Here is a 21,960-nt window from a genome sequence, read left to right on the forward strand (position 1 = left end):
GAGCATCCTTTCATGTGTTTGTTGGCAATCTGTATATCTTCTTTGGATAAATGTCTATTTAGGTCTTCTGCCCATTTTTGAATTGTGTTTGTTTTTTTGATGTTGAGCTGCATGAGCTGCTTGTAAATTTTGGAGATTAATCCTTTGTAAGTTGCTTCGTTTGCAAATATTTCCTCCCATTCTGAGGGTTGTCTTTTCGTCTTGTTTATGGTTTCCTTTGCTGTGCAAAAGCTTTTAAGTTTCATTAGGTCCCATTTGTTTAGTTTTGTTTTTATTTCCATTTCTCTAGGAGGTGGGTCAAAAAGGACACACATAAACTTTTATATGTGGTTTATACACTCAGAATCCTTTAGCATCCTGGTCAGGTTCTTTGCTATATTTCTTTTTTCTCTTTGCCCTAAGATAGCCTAGCTTGCTTTCTGCTCCAGATTCCTCATTACTTCTTCTCAGTTCCTGGTGATTCCTTTGCCTGCATAGCAATTTGTTCTCTAGAGACTGGAGTTCCAAATAACTCCACAATTGAAAGGGATTTTTCACCATTCCCTAAACATGACAACTTTCATTCTTTAATCTGTGTCAAGGTTACTTCAAGTTATTCACTCATCCACTGAAATATCTTCTGCTGGTAATGCTGCTCCAATTCTGCCAATCAAACTGCTGCCTATACTTCAAAGCCCTAAATCTTTTAGTTTGCTAAAAGAATCTTCCCTCCTCTGAAAGATTCCTGTAATATTGATTGCCTACTGCATTCATTTAACAATTCTGTGTTAGCCAATATAGTTTTTTCTTGGATGCAAATATGCCACACTGCCCTACCTTGCTCTAGCTTGTCAATTTCTTGAAAGTAAAAATTGGGCTTTACTCCACTTTGTCTTTCCTTGCAGCCCTTGGCATTTGATGTGTGTAATACTTATTCATTTGACTCTGAATAAATGTTTCTGGGCTGAATGAATGTACACTACCCAAATGACTTCACTTGGAACTAGGAACAAGTTACAGCAAGGCTTGGAACTACATCCCGCGTTAGAGGTGTCGAGCACCTCAGAGCCTCTGTCATCTCTATTACCATACTCATCCCTGGTGATGTCAGAAATTGGTAAAATGGGCAGATCTATAGAGTAGGAGAGAAGCTTTGGCCAAAGATCTATATCTGAGTCATAAGCACATAAGCAGTTGAAGTCATGAGTATAGAAAATATCTAGAGAGAATAGAGCCAGAGAGAGAACTGAAGGAACACAAGTATTTAACGAGTGTGGATATTTAAGCCTATGAGGAGTTTAAAATGATAGCCAAGGACGTGGGAGATAAACCAAGAGGCAGTGTTGACATGGAAAACAAGAGAACAGAAATTTTCAAGAAAGAGGGAAGTTCAATAGTCCCAAATTCTGCAGAAAGTTAAATTTAAGACTGTAAATTGTTTATTAGCTTTAGTAACACGAAGGTCAGTTGGTGATCTTGACAAGAAAATACAGGCAATGAACAAAAATACAGTACTTGATTTCAAGACTTACTATAAAGCTACAGTAATCAAAACAGTGTGGTATTGGAGTGATGAAAGGCATACAGATTGATGGAAAGAATATGTCAGCAATAGACCCACTCTTACATGGTCCATTGATTTTCAACAAAGGAGCCAAGGTAATTCAATGAGGGAAATGATGTTTTTTCAACAAATCATGGTGGCACAACTGGATATCTGTATGGGAAAAAATTTTTCCTCAATCCTTACCTCACATTGTACACAAAAATTAACTTGAAATGAACCACAGACCCAAATATAAAAGGTAAACACCATTCAACTTGTAGGAGAAAACAGAAAAAATACCTGGGACACTAGGTTAGATAAATATATCTTAAATAGGCCACTGGAAACAAAAATTAATAAAGTAGACATTAAAATTTTAAATATTTTGCTCTTTGAAAGACAGTTAAAATGACAGACTCAGGGATACAATTTTTGCAAAACACATCTTGTATCTAGAAAAAAATAAGGAACACTTATAATTGAATAACAAGAAGACAAACTACCCAATTTAAAAATTGGCAAAAAGAATCGAAATTTCACAAAAGAAGATATATGAATGACCAATATGCGCATGATAATTAATCCACCAGTTATCAGGAAAAGACAAATAAAGCCACAATGAGATGCCACTATACACTAATTAGAATGACTGAAGTGAAAATGATTGACAATATTAAGTTTTGGTGATAATGTAGCATAATTGAAACCCCCATGGTGGGAACACAATGCTTCTTTGGAAGTGTTTGGTAGTATCTTAAAAAATTAAACATATGCTGATCATATGAACCTGCAATCTCACTCTTAAATATTTATCCAAAAGAAATGAAAATGTGTGTCCACCTAAAGACTTATATCTGAATATTCATGGCTACACTATCCATAACAGCCAAAATGTGAAAACAACCCTATTTTTCCATCAACTGATGAAAGAATAAAAAATTATGGTATATCAATATTATGTCATACTATTCTACAATGAAATGGAACAAGATATTAATATAGACAACATAGATAAGTCTTAAAAACATGCTAAGTAGAAAGTCAAATACAGAGACTATATACTGTATGGTCCCATGTATATAAATTCTAGAAAAGGCAAACCATAGTGAGAAAAGAGTACCAGTTGTTGTCTGGGATCAAGGCTTGGGAGAGAGGATTAATTGCAAAGGAGCGTAAGGAAACTTAAGGGAAACTTTTCCATATCTTGATTGTGGTGGAAGTTACACAACTGTATACAATTACCAAAATTCATCAAACTTTACACTTAAAATGAGTGGATTTTATTGTATGTAAATTAAACTTCAATAAAGAAAAAAAGTCAGTGAAAAAGGAATTGAGTCTTTAGGTTTATTTCTGAGAACATAAACTGACTGGGTGTGGGATCAGGTGAGCAGTTCAAAACAAAATTAATTACTCCAAAGTAAAATTTCATACTCATCCCCTTCAATGTAGAGTATTGGGTCTTTGTACAACTCTAACCTCAGAACTTAGAGCTGTACACACACCTACGAAGTAATTAATGTCCAATTTATGTCAAAAGCATGATTCCTTGAAAAATTAAAAACTTACATTACATGGGCATTTAAAATTGAGATTACTAAAAATATGTGGTACTAGTTCAGAACTGGTCAAACTCTAAAATGTGGTGATTTTGCCACGGAAATAACACTCTTGGTAGCCATACTGTCAGCTTTTTTTAATGTCAGGTCTTCAAAGTAAATTTATTATTTTCATATGTAAATTCATGTCATTTACAATTATGCTTAACTATTTAAGGGCATATGGGAAAATTTTAAAAGAGGGAGCTTACAGCAAAGTCAAATATGAGTTTTAAAAGCATTCATATGATTTAGTTCACATATCTGAATTTCAATAGTTTAGTTAGCCCTAGAGATTTAAAAATGTTTCAATTGTACATTTATCAACAGTTAAAATCAAACATGACATTCACATCTACTATATATCTCTAGGCATCTGCGCAAAGATACACACGTAGGGATATTGATGTCATTAAAGAGTGAGACATCATATTTCCTAACATGGGAAATTTCTAAGATACATTAATATGTTGGTACAGAACACCTCCGGAAGGATCTACAAGAAATTAGAAACTGTGTTTGCCTCTAGATGCAAGAATTGGAGTCTGAGCATTAAAGATAGAAAGGAGATTGACTTTTTCACTCTCTATATTTTTGTACTGTTTCACCTTTTTAATTAACCACACAGAAGTATTACCTTAAGAAGTAAATACAGTTGACCTTTGAACAACACAGGTTTGAACTGCGCAGGTCCACTCTTAGGCGAAATTTTTTTCAATAAATAAGTACTACAGTACTACATGATCTGTGGATGGTTGAGTCTGGGATGTGCAACCGCAATTACGGAGGACCGACTGTAAGGCTTTGTAAGGCTTTTCGACTGTGCAGGGTGGGGGGTAAGTGTTGGTGCCCTTAATCCTCCAGATTGTTCAAAGGTATACACTTATATCAATACAAATAATCACTAGGTTTTAAAAAATATATCAGTTCAATTAGAATAGGTGGGTTTCTTGAGAGCAGAGGACTGACTGCCTTTATTTAGTACTCTCCTTGTCCAGTAAGATTTTATATATATTAAGTGCTCTGCAGACATGACACTTTTCTAAAACAATGTTACACTTGATTCAAAGTATTTTATATATTTTTAGTAGAATTTTCAAAAAAAACCACAAGAAAATCATAACTTCAGAAAAGCACAAAACTTCAAATGTATCCCAAATTTGATCCTAATTTTACAACATGGCATAATGAAATAAATACTAGATAAATAAACACAATTCCATCTCCAGTCCTGGGAAAATAAATCTCTTCACTTTTCTGGACTTATTTTCAAATCTAGAAAATAATGATGGCAGTGCATATATGACAGTGAGGTTAGACTATATACATTTTAGATATTAAAGAGTTTGGACAGGTAAAACTCCACAATTTCTTTTTGTTTTTAAAACACCTTTATTGTGATATAATTCACATACCACAGAATTTATCTATTTAAATTGCAGAATTCAATGGTTTTAGTATATTCAAACTTTCACAATCATCACAATCAATTCTAGAACATCTTCATCATCACCCACTCCCCCCAAAACCCATCTTACAAGCAGTTATTTCCCTTCTCCTTCTTCAAACTCCCCTCCCTGCCAGCCTTTGGCAACCATGAGTCTACTTTGTGTTTCTATATATTATAGATTTGCCTATTTGGAACACTTTATACAAACTGAACCATATAATATATGGTCTTTTGTGACTGGTCTCTTTCACATAGCATGTTTTCAAACTTCACATTGTAATATGTATCAGCACTTCATTTCTTTTTATTGCCAATATTTCGTTGTATTGAAATGCCACATTTTGTATATCCATTCATCAGTTGATGGGCATTTGAGTTGTTTCCACTTTTAGGCTATTGTGAATAATGTCACTATGGACATTTGTTTACAAGTTTTTGTGTGGGTGTGTCTTCATTTCTCTTGGGTATACACCTGGGAGTGGATTTGCTGGATCATATGGTAACTATGTTTAACCATGTGAGGAATCAACAGTCTTTTTCCATAGTGGCTGACCCATTTTACATTCCTACCAATAGGTTATGACGGTTCCAGTTTCTTCACATCCTCACCAAACACTTTTTTAAATTTGTCTTTTTTGATTCTAGCCATTTTATTTGTTGTGAAGCGGCATCTCTTTGTGGTTTTGATTTTCATTTTTCTGATGACTAATTATGTTGAGAATGTTTTCATCCACTTGTTGGCCATTTGTATATCTTCTCTGAAGAAATATCTATTCAGATATTTTACCCACTTTTGTCTTTTTATTATTGAGTTGTAAGTGTTCTTTATACAAGTCCCTCTAGATATAAGCCCCTTTATTACATTTATGATTTGCAAATAGTTTCTCCCATTCTGTGGGTTGTCTCTTCATTTTCTTGGTGATGTCCCCTGAAACACAAAAATTTCTGGTTTTGATGAAGTTTATTTTTTCTTGTTGCCTTAGCTTTTGGTGTCATATCTAAGAAACCCTTGCTTAAGTCAAAGTCACAAAGATTTATGTTAATGTTTTCTTCTAAGAGTTTTATAGTTTTAGATCTTATATTTAGGTCTTTGACCCATTTTTGTGTTAGTTTTTTTATATTGTATGAGGTTGAGATCAAACTTCATTCTTTTGCATGTGGATATTCAGTTGTACCAGCAGAGTTTGCTCAAAGACTACTGTTTCCCGATTGAATTGTCTTGGCACTCTGGTTGAAAATCAACTGAACATAAATGTGAGGACGTATTTCTGGACCTTCAGTTCTATCCCACTGATCTATCTGTCTACCTTTATGCCATTCAACACATTCTTCATTACTGTAGCTTTGTGGTAAGTTTTGAAGTCAGAATCAGGAAGGGCAAGTCCTGTCCTGCCATTTCTTTTTTTTTTTTAAGGATCGTTTTGCCTATTCTGTGTCCCTTAATTTTCCGTATATATTTTAGAATCAGCTTATTGGTTTCAGCAAAGAAATCAGCCAGAATTGATGGGGATTGCATTGAATATGCAAATTAGTTTGGGGAGTATTGTCATCTTAATATTAAGTCTTCTGATCCACGAACATGGGATGTCTTTTCATTTATTTAGGTTTTCTTTCATTTCTTTTGATGATATTTTATAGTTTTCAGAGTAAAAATTTTGTACTATTGTTAAATTTATTCCAAAGTATTTTATTCTTTTTGTTATTGTTGTAAAAAGAATTCCTTAATTTCATTTAGTATTATTCATTAGAAGGGTATAGAAATACAACTGATGTTTATATATTGATCTTGTATCCTGCAACCTTGCTGAACTCATTTATCAGTTCTAATAGTTTTTAGTGAATTCCTCAGAATTTCATAAACACAAGATCTTGTCATCTGTAAGTAGCAACAGTTTTACTTTTATCTTTCCAATCTGGTTCCCTTTAGACTTCTTGAGTGCTAAATAAATAAATGAATAGCTTAATATTTGGAGGTACTGTAGTTAATATCGTATAGATGCATTGTTAAAACAAAAGGGGAAGAAAAAAGTGCTATCGAAGAAAAATTTTAACAGAAAAACCAATGAATTGAGAGGCAAGAAATCTGGTTCCCATACCACTATTAATTAGCTGTATGATCCTGAGCAAGTTCCTAATCCTCTTCTGGTTATACATTCTATTTTCCAAATCTTTTTCCACTTGGCATACCTGTGGACTTCTGGGGATATGTAAGAAGTAGATTTCCTCAGTTTATTCAGCTGCCACAACCATGATTTTCACTATATATATTGATCATCATCCTCCTTTTCCATTTTTTTTTGTCCCTCACAAGAGAGAATAAGATTACTGAAACTGGGAGAGCAGCTGAAAGTATCTTCACATTGAAAGCTAATCTAACTCTCAGAAAGGCACAACAGAAGATGTTGTGAGAATGCAGGCAATTATAAAGAGTTTTCCCTTGGGAACAAGCTGGAATATCAAAAAATGCTTTAGGGGCTTGTGGAAGAAATGAATAAAAATGAGCAAATGAATGGAGCATTTACTCTGTCTAGTAGTGTACTAATATTTTAAGGATATAACTAAAGAATAATCAATAAAGATTTTTTTTTAATGAGAAAAGTATGTTATAAAAATATACATTATCTGAAGTTTTCACTACAGAGGATCGTCTTTTAAAACCAAAGTTTTAGGTAACATTTTTTATTACAGTTTTGATTAAAATGGCAAGTGTCTCACAACATATAGAATCACGTTAAATTTTTCTAATGTACATTAACTAGATACCTTCCTTCTGCTTCTGCTAATGCCAACAGTACTAGAATTATAAGTTATACTTGAATATTTTAAATTTAATTTCAGGTGTTTTGGAACCTTAGTTTTAATCTCTGACTTAAAGGAAGAGGACTATCCAAACAGGTACCAGAGACGTCTTTTTCCTCACGACACTGTAGAAAACTGAGAGACCTTTTTGCTGCATCTTGGAAACAGGTTTCTTCATTTCCAGCTGTTTTATAAGGCTGGACACACTGTTCAGTTTCTTTAATATGTGCTTTAGGGTTACTCAATTTGTTGGCATCATTTTTTTTGAACTGGGCTGGGCTATGTTTCTGAGAACTCTGTTTCATTTTTTGAGTTGTGGACTTAGCTTTCCCAGACTCTGGGATAATTTCTTCACCAGAGGAATGTGTGTCAAGGCAAACACTCTTCTTCATTACAGTTTTCCGAGCGGTTTGCACATCAACTTTTCTACTATAATCTAAAGCAGTATTTGGTGGTCCAATTCTAACATTGGAGGTCTTTACTATTGGGTTATTGACAGAATAAGGTATATAAGTATTTGCTTTATAGTTTTCTTGAAACAGCTGGTTTCCTTTTAGGACTTTACAGTTTCTAGATTCATTTTGCAAATGAATTCCTAGAAGATCCTTTGAAAGATGTGATAGACATTCAGAACTACTATTAGAAATACAGTGTTCTTGTACAGTAAGTAGGGACAATGTTTTCAGATCATCATCTGGTTGTATATTATTCTGAGGATATGATGATTTTATACGTATTCGTTCCTTTAAAGGTAAATCCTGAAGATGTAAATCAGTAATGCCAGAAAGTAGGTGCTCTTCAGGATCAGTCTTTTGAAGATCCCAATCGAACAGTTTATTAATGTTTGTAGTGCACCATTCTGATTCACATGACAATTGCTCTGTAATATTTTTAAAGCTATCAGGGATAGCTGTTTCAAGTTCCGATTTTACACCATGAGCAAAAGTGTTCCTTGGGATAGCTGGAGAATTACTAAAAGAAGTACCTTCCCAGTCAATGGTGCTCAAGTGCAGATCAGCAATTGCAGATATATTATGGGATGAGGTACTGGGTTGACTAGATTCTGCAATCAGAGACTTACTGACAGCTTTAATTTGCTGCACAGCCAAAGGTCTTGGAGAAGATATTAACTGTTCTTGTGTATTCAAACAGGGTGCATCTTCAGGTAAAAGCAAGGTATTCAATGACACAGAAATAGATTCCTGGGGTAATGTAGAATCAGGGGAAATTTCCAAATTTAACTTGGAATTCTGCTTAGAAAAGATTTCGCATGTGGGTTTTAAAGTCATGTGTGATTGAAAAGTCATCATATCATCTGATTCTGGCAAATTGTTTTCTTTAGACTTAGTTTTCATGCCTGAAAGAAAAAATATATATAATACAATTAAAATCTATTTTATTTTCCTAATATGGGTAAACAAATTAAAGAGCTCAGATCAAATATCTTCTGTATGATCAATTTTTGCCTTTTTTGTCTCAGAGCATTCCTGAAAACTGTGTTATACATAATTATAACAAAATAATTATTAATAAAATATTATAAAATATTTTATTTTGGAAACAATGTTATAATTGAGTGGCATGTTATAAAATAATGTTGTAAGTTCCTCACTGAATTCTGGGAAATAAAGAAAATGTATTTAAAATCCAAAATATGTTATATATACTAGTTGCTCAATAAGTGGTTAGTATAATTACTAACAGTCAGTTAAGTTAGCAGACTCAGAGCAGAACGGTCTATTCTTGGCTTTTAGATTTTAAAACAAAGTGTGTTGAGACAAAGAAGAAAAAGTACAATCCTTACTCTTGATTTTACAGAACTTTCAACAAAATTTGGACAAGATAGATTCAAATAGGATGGGTCGCTCTTTTGTAATATTTGTGTGCAGCCTAAATAGTTATCAAATGTGATACTTACTTTTTTGTTTCTTGCCTTTAATTTCTGACTTTTGTTTTTGGTAAACAGCAACAATCTCAGGATAAGCTGCTTCAAACAATGATTCTTCTTCTATTGTTTGTAAAACCAATTCTCCAGGTTTATCTTCTATAGAGTAATGTTCTAAAGGATTAAAAATACAATAAAACAGCTTTAATTACAGATTTGAAATATTACATTTTTCCAGGTAACTTCAGTTTACCAAGTCAACTAGGTCATTCACAAATGGATAATTCATTCAAATCTTGCTTTACAACATCTCTATTCTAATAATCTGTTGATACTAGTACAGAAGTGATTTTATTCCACCTGGGAAGAGCTGGAAAGAGGTTCCTTTTAAATTAGAACTTTAAATTTCTCTTGCTTCAGAGATGGTAGGAGCAGCTTAGAGAATAGAAAACTTCATTTAGATAAGGTTAGTTTGTTTTAATTTCATATAATAAGTGTAAAATTTCAGATAAAGAATGGAAACAATTTCCTAAAACTTTAACATTGGCTTTCTTTAGTGGTAGCTTCTGAAAAGGACAGAATTGAAATGGTCATCAAAACTATCACTATTTTCCAGATTGTTGTTTCAAAGGTTATCAATCTCTTGAGGACACACCTGGGCTTACTGGACTCACAAGCACCTGATAAATGAAAATGAGAATGCTTATACGTAAACTTACAATAAGATATGTAAATAGTAGACTAGATTCTTGTATTTATCTTATATGAGGGCAAAACTGCATAAGAAGCCAAACTATAATGAAACTATTAGTTGATGAGTTTAAAGTAGAAACAATGGAAACCAGTGAACTTAGAATATTTCTTAGTTAAAGTAGTGTGGGGTACATTTTTTCCCTTAAGGGATAACTCCTACAAGGATAAGTGAAAGTGGGCACCCAATCCTCAGTTCTTAACAAAGGAGATGCACTGCCAAACTGGGTTAATGCCATTGTCTTTCCTGAAAATCTACTAGAGTTGGTGGAACTGTTCCTAAACAGTTTTCAAAATTCTTTAGCTATTTTCCTATTATTGCTTAGAACAACTTATCTAATTCTTTATCATGTAATTCTTCAAAGTCACCTACAACTTTCATTTGATTTTATTTCATTTCAAATCTGTTCTCTCACTCACTCACATGTAATTATACAATCTAATTTCAAAGCCAAATACAAATGAATTTGGTATTATTTTCCACTTTAAATGATCTGTGCTTTCCTTGCCTTCAGTTTTGGAGCTAATTCAGAGTTCACTGTATTTCTGCCTGTAGAAGAGAAGAGTAATTTGACCATTATAAATTCCCATGAAAACTAAACAGAGTAAAGAAAGGAGAGGAAGAGCACCCCAGGTGCTTTTCAGCAACCCTGATTTCTTTAGACCCAGCTATACAATGAAATCCAATGACTAGACCATTTGTAGCAGTATTTTCTTGAGAAATATAAATCAAAACTATTTCCATATTGTTTTTGTAAACATTAATTACAAAAGAAATATCAATTTAAGACATTAAAATAAAATTACTTAAGTTTTAAATATTTACTATTAGTCAACGGCTGTTTACACAGAACAGGTAAACTATGAAATTAATCCTTGGTGTATGTGATACATTTTCGTCTTTATTTTTTATATACATACATATGTTTTACATATGTATATGATATTTGCTAAACATACATGACCAAATGTTATAAATTTTGCTTAAAGTGTATACATACCAGGCTTTTCCCATTCTATTTCAAAGCAATGAACTCCATTTCTGATTCGGTTTTTAACAATTCTGAAAAAAAAAAAAACTCATCTAATGAGGTTTAATTGCATGAGTTTTTTGGAAATTTTCAATTTGTAGATTGAATAATTCAATTCCCATTAATTTTTATTCTGTTTTAATAATATTCTAAAAATGTTTTAAGAATTATTGTATAGCTATTCCTTTGACTTGTTTATTTAAAAGATAGAGTTTATAACTGTTAGATCTTATCAGTAGATTTTTCCTCTCATTATATTCAGTGTTCCTCTTTTCCATAATAATGGTTTTTGTTTTAAAGTCTTTTTTGCTTCTGTTAATTTTGCTACACCACTTTGGTAAATATTTGCCTGGTTAAATCTTATAAAACTCTTTAATTTCAAACTTAACATAATTTTATTCTGTACATGCCCTATAAAGCAGAATATTGTTGAGTTTTGTTTACTCATCTGATATAATGTCTTTTAATAGATGAGTTTAATCCACTTACATTTATTGTGATTACTGATATAGTTGGATTCATTCATACATGTTATTTTGTGTTTTTGGTTACTAAGATTTTCTATGCTATTTCCATCTTTCACCTTCCTGTATTCTTTCAGTTAGATAGTTTTACTTTCTTATTTTATGTATTGGTTTTAAAGATAGAGATTGTATTTCTAATGTTTTAGTCGTTACCCTTAACTGTTTACATGCATACTTTGGGAGTTTTAGTTTATTATCATCCTCATATACTAACCATCAAGCATTATTATTTATATAGATATTTTTTTCCATTCCATTTATTAAATTAGCTAAACATGTTTTATCAGTTTCTATGCTGGCCACTGTTTGTTGTTATCCACATCTTCCCCCTGAGTTCATTTTTCTTCTTGCTGAAGTCATCCTTTAACAGTGCTTTTGATGAGGGTCTGTGAGTGGCAAACTCTTAGTCTTCACATGTCTGAAAATGCCTTGCCAATGAGTGAATAATTTTAATGATGTCTGGGTTGCCAATTATTTTTAGTCAAAGCTTTGAAATATTACTCCATCATCTTCTGGAATCTACTATTGTCATGAAAGATGTATGGTAGCAGACTGTCACTCCTTTGTAGCTTATCTTTTTTCTTTAATACTTTACCCAAAACTTTTTATTTTGAAAATTTTCAAACCTTAAGAAAAGTTTCAGGCTTCCCTGGTGGCGCAGTGGTTAAGAATCCACCTGCCAATGCAGGGGACACGGGTTCGAGCCCTGGTCCGGGAAGATCCCACATGCCGCGGAGCAACTAAGCCCGTGCGCCACAACTACTGAGCCTGCACTCTAAAGCCCGTGAACCACAACTACTGAGCCCGTGTGCCAAAACTACTGAAGCCCGCGCGCCACAACTACTGAAGCCCGCGCGCCTAGAGCCTGTGCTCCGCAACAAGAGAAGCCACCGCAATGAGAAGCCCACGCACCACAACGCAGAGTAGCCCCCGATCACCACAACTAGAGAAAGCCCGCGCACAGCAATGAAGACCCAACACAGCCAAAAATAAATTAAAAAAAAAAAAAGAAAAGTTTCAAGAAGAGTACAATGAATAATCATATACCCTTCACTGAGAGCCACCAATTCTCCGTTTCAGTCCCTCCATTCACTTTACATTTCTGTTCCCTTTCTGGTCCACGGAAATAATTATCTATTTAATCCTAGCTATATCTTTTTATATTTATTTCTTTTAATAGTCTACTATTACTATATGTTTGAGGCAGAGAAGTGTGTCAAAGCATGAACTTACTATGTTATCTGGACTGTAAGCCCTGAATAAGCTCTTAATATTCCAGTAGACCTTTCCTCCATTTTTATAAAACAAAGAGATATATATCCCACTATTAAAGATATTAAGAAGAATATTTTAGATAAAATATTCCAATGAAAACACAGGGACATATTCATACAATTCTTTATATTACCGAAGTGGCTGTAGTTGATTAGAGTTCCTTCTACCGAGCTTTCTTTCTATCATGTCATAGTGCGTCAACAGTATCAACAATTTCTCACATGCATAGTGACTGGGCCACTCCATTTTTTCAAGAGTAAATCTCTGTAAATATAATAAAAATAAAACAAGATTTTGTTATCTCTTGGAGACAAACAGCACTCTCAGGGTGATATTATCTTTTCCTTAAGAGATAACATTAGTTAAAGTTGTATCAACGAGAATATTCCCAGAAAGAACAGTGAGCCTCCTACGGAGGCAATATGGCACAATGATGTAAGTGTGAGGGTTCTGGGTTTGAGGGTCAGAATATTTCCTAGATTTGGGTCAGTTACTTAACCTCTTTTAGCCTCAGGTTTTCCCTCTGTAAAATATAATCCGGCACACACATTATAAAGTTAGGGAAGATTACATGTAATGTGTTAAATATAACAGCAAATTTTAAATGTTCAATGAATGTTGGTTGCCATTATTACTACTGTTCTTGGTAGAGCTAAGCAACAAGTAGTTACAATTTATTGAGCCACTCTGTTTCTCTAGCTACTATACTAGGGGTTAATATAAATAATCTCATTTAATCTGCATAGTGACTTCACAAGATAAGTAATATTATTTCTATTTTGAGGAAAACACATATCCAGGGTCACATGGTAAGCGACGGACTGTCCAAATTTAAATTTAAGTCACTGATTACAAATCTCAATGCATTTGTAAACTATACTGTCTTCCATAACAATATATTGTCTTCCATAACAATATATAATAACAATATATATCTTTACATTCTCTGGTTATTAGTATCTCTCCCCCAACATATCCCTGAATACAATACATCTGTACATGGTCTTTAAGGTGTCTTGTAAAGAACAGCATAATTGTGATTTGTCTTATGGGCTGCAAAGTATAGTTACTGTGGGGCAAAGGAATGGAGATTAGATATAAATGCTGAAAAATACATATGCACTCAAGAGCCATCTATTTCAAACTCCTCTCAGATCAGTCAAAGTGATTACCCCTTCTTATCTTCCTAGTATCCAACTTCACACTGTAAAATAAGAGTTTATTTTCAGATACCTGAAACAATAATAAATCAGGTCTTTGGTACCTGATTGCCGTCACCAATTTATCCTTGTTCAAAAGGAATTCTTGAATAACCTAGCAAGAGAACAGAAAATAGCAATTGAGATGTCAAACTTTTAAAAAAAGCTTCTGAGATAAACACATGGTTGAATTATTACTCATTACCTCGTGGAATGGGAATCCCTCACAACTGCAAGCTTTTCTGAAAATAAGTTATATACATGTTATTAATACAATCAGGCAATTTTAGATAGACTCTAAAATCATCCATTTACTCTCTTCTCATTTAATGGAAAGTGTCCTTGTATAGTATCCTAGTCATCAAGCTTCTCAATGAAACATTATTAAATTACTATCTTCTAAGATAGCCTAATTTTTGAACAGAGTCTAGAAAAGGATTCTGTGAAACGTTATTAATCTACATGGGGGAAAGTTATGAAGAAATAATTCAACCACAGGTGTATAAATAGGCCACATCAGGAAACAATGAGTACAAAAAACTTACTTCTTAATACTGTTTTCTACTGCATTTAGCTGTCTCTCATGTTCTGTTCGGTGCCACTCACAAGGACAACAGTATTCATAATCATGTGGCTCACAATATCGATCAGTTTTACATAATTTGCATCCATTACGTTCATGATCCTTAGGTGAACCTTCATGGAGACACAAAAAGTATGACTTTCACTGCTTTTTAGCATTACCTTCGATGTACATTTTTTTTTTTTACCCTTATCTGAATTTTCAAAAACAAATACTGCCTAGCAAAATGCCTAGCATATAGAAGGGTTTCAATACATTTAGGCTGAATAGAGTAATGAACACAATAATAATTCTTACGATAAAGTAGATCTTTAGCTATTACTATCACATGACACTATTTTTTTTCTGTAAATTACCCTTCTGTCTGAAAGTGTTAATTTGTAATATGAAATTATACATTTATAATAATCTCAAATGGAAAACTGTGGTGTATGTGGTAGCTACATACAAGAAAAGAAGGACATTATTAGTAAAACATTATTTAGTTAATAGAATAATTCATGAAATGGTTTCTTTAATAAGAATATGAAAAGAATAGAGCAGTTAATTACCTCTGCTAGTGGCTAGCTCTCAGTTACTATATAGCTATTTTTAAACTATGCTTGGAACATAAATTGTGATTGTGGCCTGGGTGTGGGGTCCTAGTGCCCAGTAAAAGGAAAGCATGACTACCTTCAACACTTTTGAGAACACAAAGAACATACATAACTGACATGACCTAAAATCATCATTTATAAGGTACCAAAAAAACTACAGAAGGGCATTTTATCTATAAAAACATTGATTTCTTCCATGGTTTCATCTATCATTTTAAAAGGCTAATGAAAACATATTAAGACAAATAGATAAAGCAGAATTTCTTTTAAAAGATGAGCTAACATGATCTCTTAATCTCTCCTGAGAGCAAAAGGCCTTTTTAACCCAGTACATGTCAGGGACATCATTTTTTTATCAAGACTAATGAACAGGATCCAAGCTACTTAACAGTGAACATGTATTAGAAATTAGTTTTAAGCCACTATCTTCACACACAATAAAAATGCACTATAAGACAGTTAAGAATTCTTTAAATATATAAAGATAAATCACTGATACATAAGCAAATGATTTCATTTCCATTTTCCCCTAAGATTTAGCAGTACAATTTTTTTTCTTAAAATGGATTTCTAAATTGAAAACATAATTTTAGGATCAAAGTAATCTGATAACATAGTTCGAAACTGCACATATCCTCTATTTATCATTTACATCACGTTATTTCATTCAATAAATATTTATCGAGTGCCTACTATGTGTATGTGACACAACTCCTGACACTGAGGGTTCCCAATCTGGTAAGGAAGGTAGGTATGTAAAAAGTACTATAAGAACAGAGATGAAAACGTAGGTATCAGACAATAATATTCTAGAGGTATCATTCCCTATGTCTGCTTACCTGGATGGGAACATACAGAGCAATGAGCCAGTTTGCTAACGACTGATGGTTGTGAATTAGAGTAACAAAATTTTTCATTCCACTGATTAAACCTTTAAAAGAAAATGGTATTAAAAAGAAAAAATAAATAATAAGGTCACCAAAATGCCATGTTCTCAAATATCAGGCTATTCTGTTCCTTTCCACCTGCCTACTTATTTTTCCTTTGGCGATGAAGTTGCTGTCCCAATCTGGGGACATAAAAACATAAAAACTTAAAAATAACTAGGGGGAAGGTTAGTCTAAATTAATAAAAATTGGAATGACAGATAATTATAACAAAATGTAATCTCATTATTTTCAAGCGTGAAGGCAAATATTTTATAAAATGTTGCCAAAAGTACATATTTGCTGAAACTGTCTCAATAAGAATGATTTGTAGTTAGCCAAGTGCCATATTTGCTTGCTTTTCCTTTTTTATTTTATTCTTCACAATTCCCAAATGATGCCTTAACTCACCACCATGCCAAAGTATACCTTTGCTTTTCTGCTTTGGAAAACAGTAATCACTGATGTTAATAATGAGTTTATTAAAGTCTTAGATCTATCAGTAGCTTTACAGCTGAAAGAGAAGCACTAAAAGAAAGAGCATGGCTATTTGAAATCTTTCTCATGGTCACCCGTTCTTCATTTCTACCACTTAATGTTTCCTTTCATGTACTCACTATCTCATAACTACTGGAGGCAAGGACTATTTTAAGTCCCCAGTGTCCTAGTTCCTTTCTTTTTTATTCATTTTATACTTTATCATCATAAGTATTAATTTTTATAAAACATTGTCCTCATCAAGTAAATATAACTGACATGCTTTCAAAACTAAACAGCACAGGTTGTAAACGTTAATATACTCTGTATCCTAACTGTCTTGTATCCTCAAATTGTACAGTTAATTCATTAGAATTAACGTATTACTAAATTTGTGGCTATAGAACAAAGGGCAGTCAAGTAAAATTTTTGATCAAGTGTTATTAAATATTTGCAACATGTCAGGCATTTCATTTATAGAAAAATATAGTATCAAAGTATTTATATAAAAAGTAATTTAAAATATAAAATTAATTTAATGTTAGTTTATCTTTACTTGTTGATGAAATAGTCTAAAATAGCCTGTGGCAAATGCCCATGGTTATAAATAAACGCATTTGACATCTTACTACTTGTGTTTGTAATGAGTTAATAATATTGAAAAAACCAAAACATGGCTTAGGACATATACTTTTCAGTTTTCTTTGGAAAACTTCTGAATAAATAAAATAACTGATTTTAAATAAAAATACAGATCATCTTAAAAATACAAAACATTTTTTTGGAAAGCACAATACTTTTTGTATTCACTATTAAGTTCAACAAGAATAAAAGACTAATGTCACAAGAAAAAGTAATTTTTAGTTACCTCTGAAGTAAACTTTGCCCTTTCAAAATCTTTATAAGTTTTAATGCTTGCTCTTTTCCAACTCCAGGGACTCCCTTTCAGAAAGTGGGAAAAGAAATTCAAATGTTAATCACTAGGGAATAGATAAATGAAGGGTGAGATGTCCATTCAATGCAAGATTGTGTAGCTCAAAGAATGAGGTAACTGTGTGCAAGACACATTGTTACGTGTAAAATGAAAATTGCAAAATAGCATACAGTATGATTTAGATTTGTAAGTTAAATAACAATTATATTGTTAATTTATGCAAACAAAAAAGTCAGAGTGTTATATACCAAACCACTGACTGTTTATTTTAGGAGAGGGAGGAACAGAATTTTAGAGGGCTTTCATTTTCTATGTTAATTATTTTGATAGTATTTTAATTTGACCTAACTTTATGTTATATTTGTAATCAGGAAAAGGCATGTTCATTTGATTATATGAACATATAATATTTAAAGATCCAGATATCCAAAGAGAACAAAGGAGAGTTCCAAGTTAACTCTTGAAATTAATAACTTAAGAAAATTAAAATAAGCATTAAGTTTCCTACACAAAAAATATATAAATAAATGTATATTCACACGACAATTTCTGGTTTAAATTGAGTCTTCCAGTTCCTATAAAAGTTTATTAATACGTCATTGTAAGCAAGGCTGTTCTTTAGCCGACATGCATCAGGAGAGACATACCAGTGTTAAAATACTTCTAAACTGGTTAGTAAATAGCCAATGCCCATGTACCCTGAGTGCCTGCCAGCAAAGGGGTCTCCCCCTTAAAATGAATTCCCTTTCCAACCCACCTACACTCAGGATTCAGCTAAAAGGGTAACACATAGCACAACAGAGGGTATCCAGAAGCATTTTCCATCTCTACAGCCTATGTCTTTAGCAAAACAGTTGCTGGATATTTTGTATGTCACCCTTCATGTATTAGCATTTAATTACATATTAAATTTTTTTAGGCAAATCATGATAGTAGAGTCTTAAAGATCATTAGGTACAATGATATAAATAGATAGCAGTTTTGGTTGCAAGGAAACAAAAAATCAAAATAGGTAAGGCTAGTGTATAATGTAATACCACTGCAGCTAAAATTGGTTTCTGTGAGTTCAAGTTTGCAAATTTTTTCTTATATTCAACACTGAGCTGTTTTTAGACTTTAATTATGATACAATTACATATGGGAAACAGAAATCTATTTCAGAATGAGAACTATAATAATTATTTTCTGTGTTATTTAACAGTTCTTTTCCTCCTGTTTTCTTTTCTTACTAGTTAAAAAAAATTGTTGATTTCTCTATTTGGTCACTGGTGACACAGATTAGAAATTAGAGTTAATAATTTTACTATCCTACTATTTTTTCCTCTCCCAAGCTCTAGTGAAAAAAAATTATATGTCATCCTTCTTTAGACTTCTCTTGGGGATAGAGTCTATAGTATAATGAGGGGTTTAGTAAGGATACAAAGATGATCAGCAGGGACATAATAATGGGACTATATAAAAATAGTAGGAGCTACAGTACAAGTCATTTTATATTTTTAAATATCGTATTTATGAATGTGGTTATCATTGTAATTCTTAATTTATCCCTCACCTATTATACCTGTTACAGAGAACTATATTGTGTATCTTAAGATATAAAATAAAAGGTTTTCATGAGCAAAACTCAATGCAATGCTAAGAGGCATGGAAGGATGAATGGCTTAACCCAATAATCATGTTGCCTAGCAACAGTAACAATAACACTGAGCATGTGCACAAATAGAAAGCTACAATGGAGATGCAAAACTCAGACAACAGTGATAGAAACTAATATTGGCAAGAGACAAGGAAAGAGTAATTCCTACATTTCTCTAAAAGGATAGTCAAACGTGAATGTGAAACTCTTAGAGTAATGGTTTACTGAGATTTAAGCTGTGGTACTAGTTATAATTCTATTCTCATTTATAACATTCAGTATCATGATGAGCAAGCTGTTTAATGCCACTTGAAATGCTGATTATTTTAGTTACTGAATAGTTTATTACACCTATATTCTAAATTAGGTTCTTAATTATATAAAATGATATTGTAATTCATATTTATGCAGCACGTAAGGTATCAAAAAAACCCCACTCTGAACAGTAAATGAATATGACAATTTCAGCGTACCTTTGGAAGATAATCACAGCCAAGTAGTATTGCTAGCCCAACCAGAGCATTTCTATCCAAACCTAGTTTACTCTTGATGGATGACATTGTATAACAGTCAACATGTGGGTCCTAGAAGAAAGAACGGATTCAGTTTCATCTTCAAAAAACTAAACAAAAAAAAAATTATAAAAAATAATTTGTCAAAGCTGTTTCTAAATGTTTATTCCTATAAGTTTAACATTATCCTGATCACCAGAATCTTCATAAAATCTAACACTTCAGTATCTGGAAATAAAGCCATAGTTTCAAAAATGGCTTTAAAAAATTAACTATAGTAGTCATTTTTTCCTCTTTATTGTTTTTTGGTGTCTACAAAAGTAGATTTTCATCTTGCACAATTAAGCACTGTAAAATGTATATTATAGAAATTGTATATTATTGTAATTACATCATCAGAAGTTAACTATCATTAACAGCATCAGGCATATTCTTCTAAGAAACAAGTTCTTTGACACATACATACAAATATTTATTACACTATTTTTAAGTAAAAATAGGATTATATAAAAATACTATTTTGCAATATTTCCTGCCCACTGATATAACTGTATCTTTAATATCAATAATACATACCTTTTTAATGATTGCTTACATTAGATGGACTCTAAGGCAGTGTTTCTCAATGGGGACACTGGGAGCATTTTCAGAAAGATAACAGAATTTTTTGGCAAGAGGTTTAGTCTCCCTGGCTCCAATCCACCAAAGGTCCATAGTCTCCCTTGCCCAACCTTGAACAGTTACAACCAAAATGTCCCATGTATTACCTCCCTCCATGAGAACCGTGGCTGTATTTAGCCATTCTCTATCAATGGGCATTTGGGTTGTTTGCCAAATTTTTGTAATTAGTGACAATGCTGCAGTTAACATCCTTGTATATCTCTCCTTGAATATTTGGAGGTGTTTTTGAGGCTTACTAAAAGTGCAAATTCTGGGTCAAGGCAATACATATTGTATGCAATTTTATAATATGTAGTTGAAACTGATTTAGAATTAAACCTTGTGAAACAAGTCAAGCCCTTAGGAGAGAAATCCACATTTCAAAGAGAATGAACTATGTGGCACTGATATTTTTAGTAACAGTAAACATTTTACTTAGTGATTGCTAAGTGCCAAGAATTAATCCCTTTAAAAAAAGTAGTGTGTAAAACAAATGCTGAAAAAGAGAAAGAAAAAATACCTTGGTATTCAAAGTGAAATTTCTATAAACAGTTTGGGCCCCATAAAGGAAAGCGTCTCCATCATTGGTGAGGCAGCCATCTACATAACCACTGGCACTGAGGTAAGCACACATGGCTTCAGCTTCCCCAGCAGCTTGGACCCAGGGAATTCCTAAGCATTCCAGCATATCAAGACACTGCAAAGAAAAAGTAGGTGCAACAAATCTAAGAACATTTTTATTGCTGCTTTTTTCAGTGTTTAACTTACTTCTATATCACAAATATTAATAGTAGCTATTTAGGTGTTTTAAAACTTATTACACTTAAGAAAAAACTGGAAACTTGAGCACTGAATACTTAATGGCAAAGTATTAGTATTAAACTTTTAGGTGCAATAATAAAAATTATATTGTGGTTATGTTTTTATTTTTTAAGAGCCCTTATCTTTTAGAGAAAGGTACTGAAATACTAAAACAATATTATGTCCGGGATTTGCTTCAAAATAATGTGGGACCTCCTAGAGAAATGGAAATAAAAACAAAACTAAACAAACGGGAGCTAATGAAACTTAAAAGCTTTTGCACAGCAAACGAAACCAAAAACAAGACAAAAAGACAACCCTCAGAATGGGAGAAAACATTTGCAAATGAAGCAACTGACAAAGGATTAATCTCCAAAATTTGCAAGCAGCTCATGCAGATCAGTATCAAAAAAACAAACAATCCAATCCGAAAATGGGCAGAAGACCTAAATAGACATTTCTCCAAAGAAGATATACAGATGGCCAACAAACACATGTAAGGATGCTCAACATCACTAATCATTAGAGAAATGCAAATCAAAACTACAATGAGGTATCACCTCACACCGGTCAGAATGGCCATCATCAAAAAGTCTACAAACAATAAATGCTGGAGAGGGTGTGGAGAAAAGGGAACCCTCTTGCACTGTTGGTGGGAATGTAAATTGATACAGCCAATATGGAGAACAGTACAGAGGTTCCTTAAAAAACTAAGAATAGAACTACCATACGACCCAGCAATACCACTACTGGGCATATACCCTGAGAAAACCATAATTCAAAAAGAGTCATGTACCAC

General features: G+C 32.8%; 1 protein-coding gene across 3 annotated transcripts in view; it reads right to left on the minus strand.

Annotated features, from left to right (window-relative positions):
- Positions 1–5,948: 5,948 nt before the first annotated feature.
- GEN1 (GEN1 Holliday junction 5' flap endonuclease) overlaps positions 5,949–21,960 on the minus strand; it is a 29,620-nt gene continuing 13,608 nt past the window's right edge. For all 3 annotated transcript variants that reach the window (XM_082426426.1, XM_082426427.1, XM_082426425.1), the window contains exons 4-14: positions 20,881–21,057; positions 19,662–19,772; positions 17,487–17,560; positions 16,055–16,146; positions 14,582–14,732; positions 14,242–14,278; positions 14,071–14,151; positions 12,971–13,101; positions 11,009–11,070; positions 9,291–9,431; positions 5,949–8,729 (exon numbers count right to left, since the gene is read on the minus strand). In XM_082426426.1, coding sequence (XP_082282552.1) covers positions 7,408–8,729; positions 9,291–9,431; positions 11,009–11,070; positions 12,971–13,101; positions 14,071–14,151; positions 14,242–14,278; positions 14,582–14,732; positions 16,055–16,146; positions 17,487–17,560; positions 19,662–19,772; positions 20,881–21,057 — 2,379 coding nt within the window. In that variant the 3' untranslated portion in view covers positions 5,949–7,407. The remainder of the gene's footprint in view (positions 8,730–9,290; positions 9,432–11,008; positions 11,071–12,970; positions 13,102–14,070; positions 14,152–14,241; positions 14,279–14,581; positions 14,733–16,054; positions 16,147–17,486; positions 17,561–19,661; positions 19,773–20,880; positions 21,058–21,960) is intronic.

This window comes from Balaenoptera physalus (assembly GCF_965194825.1).
Source record: "Balaenoptera physalus genome assembly, chromosome: 15".
Classification (NCBI taxonomy): domain Eukaryota; kingdom Metazoa; phylum Chordata; class Mammalia; order Artiodactyla; family Balaenopteridae; genus Balaenoptera; species Balaenoptera physalus.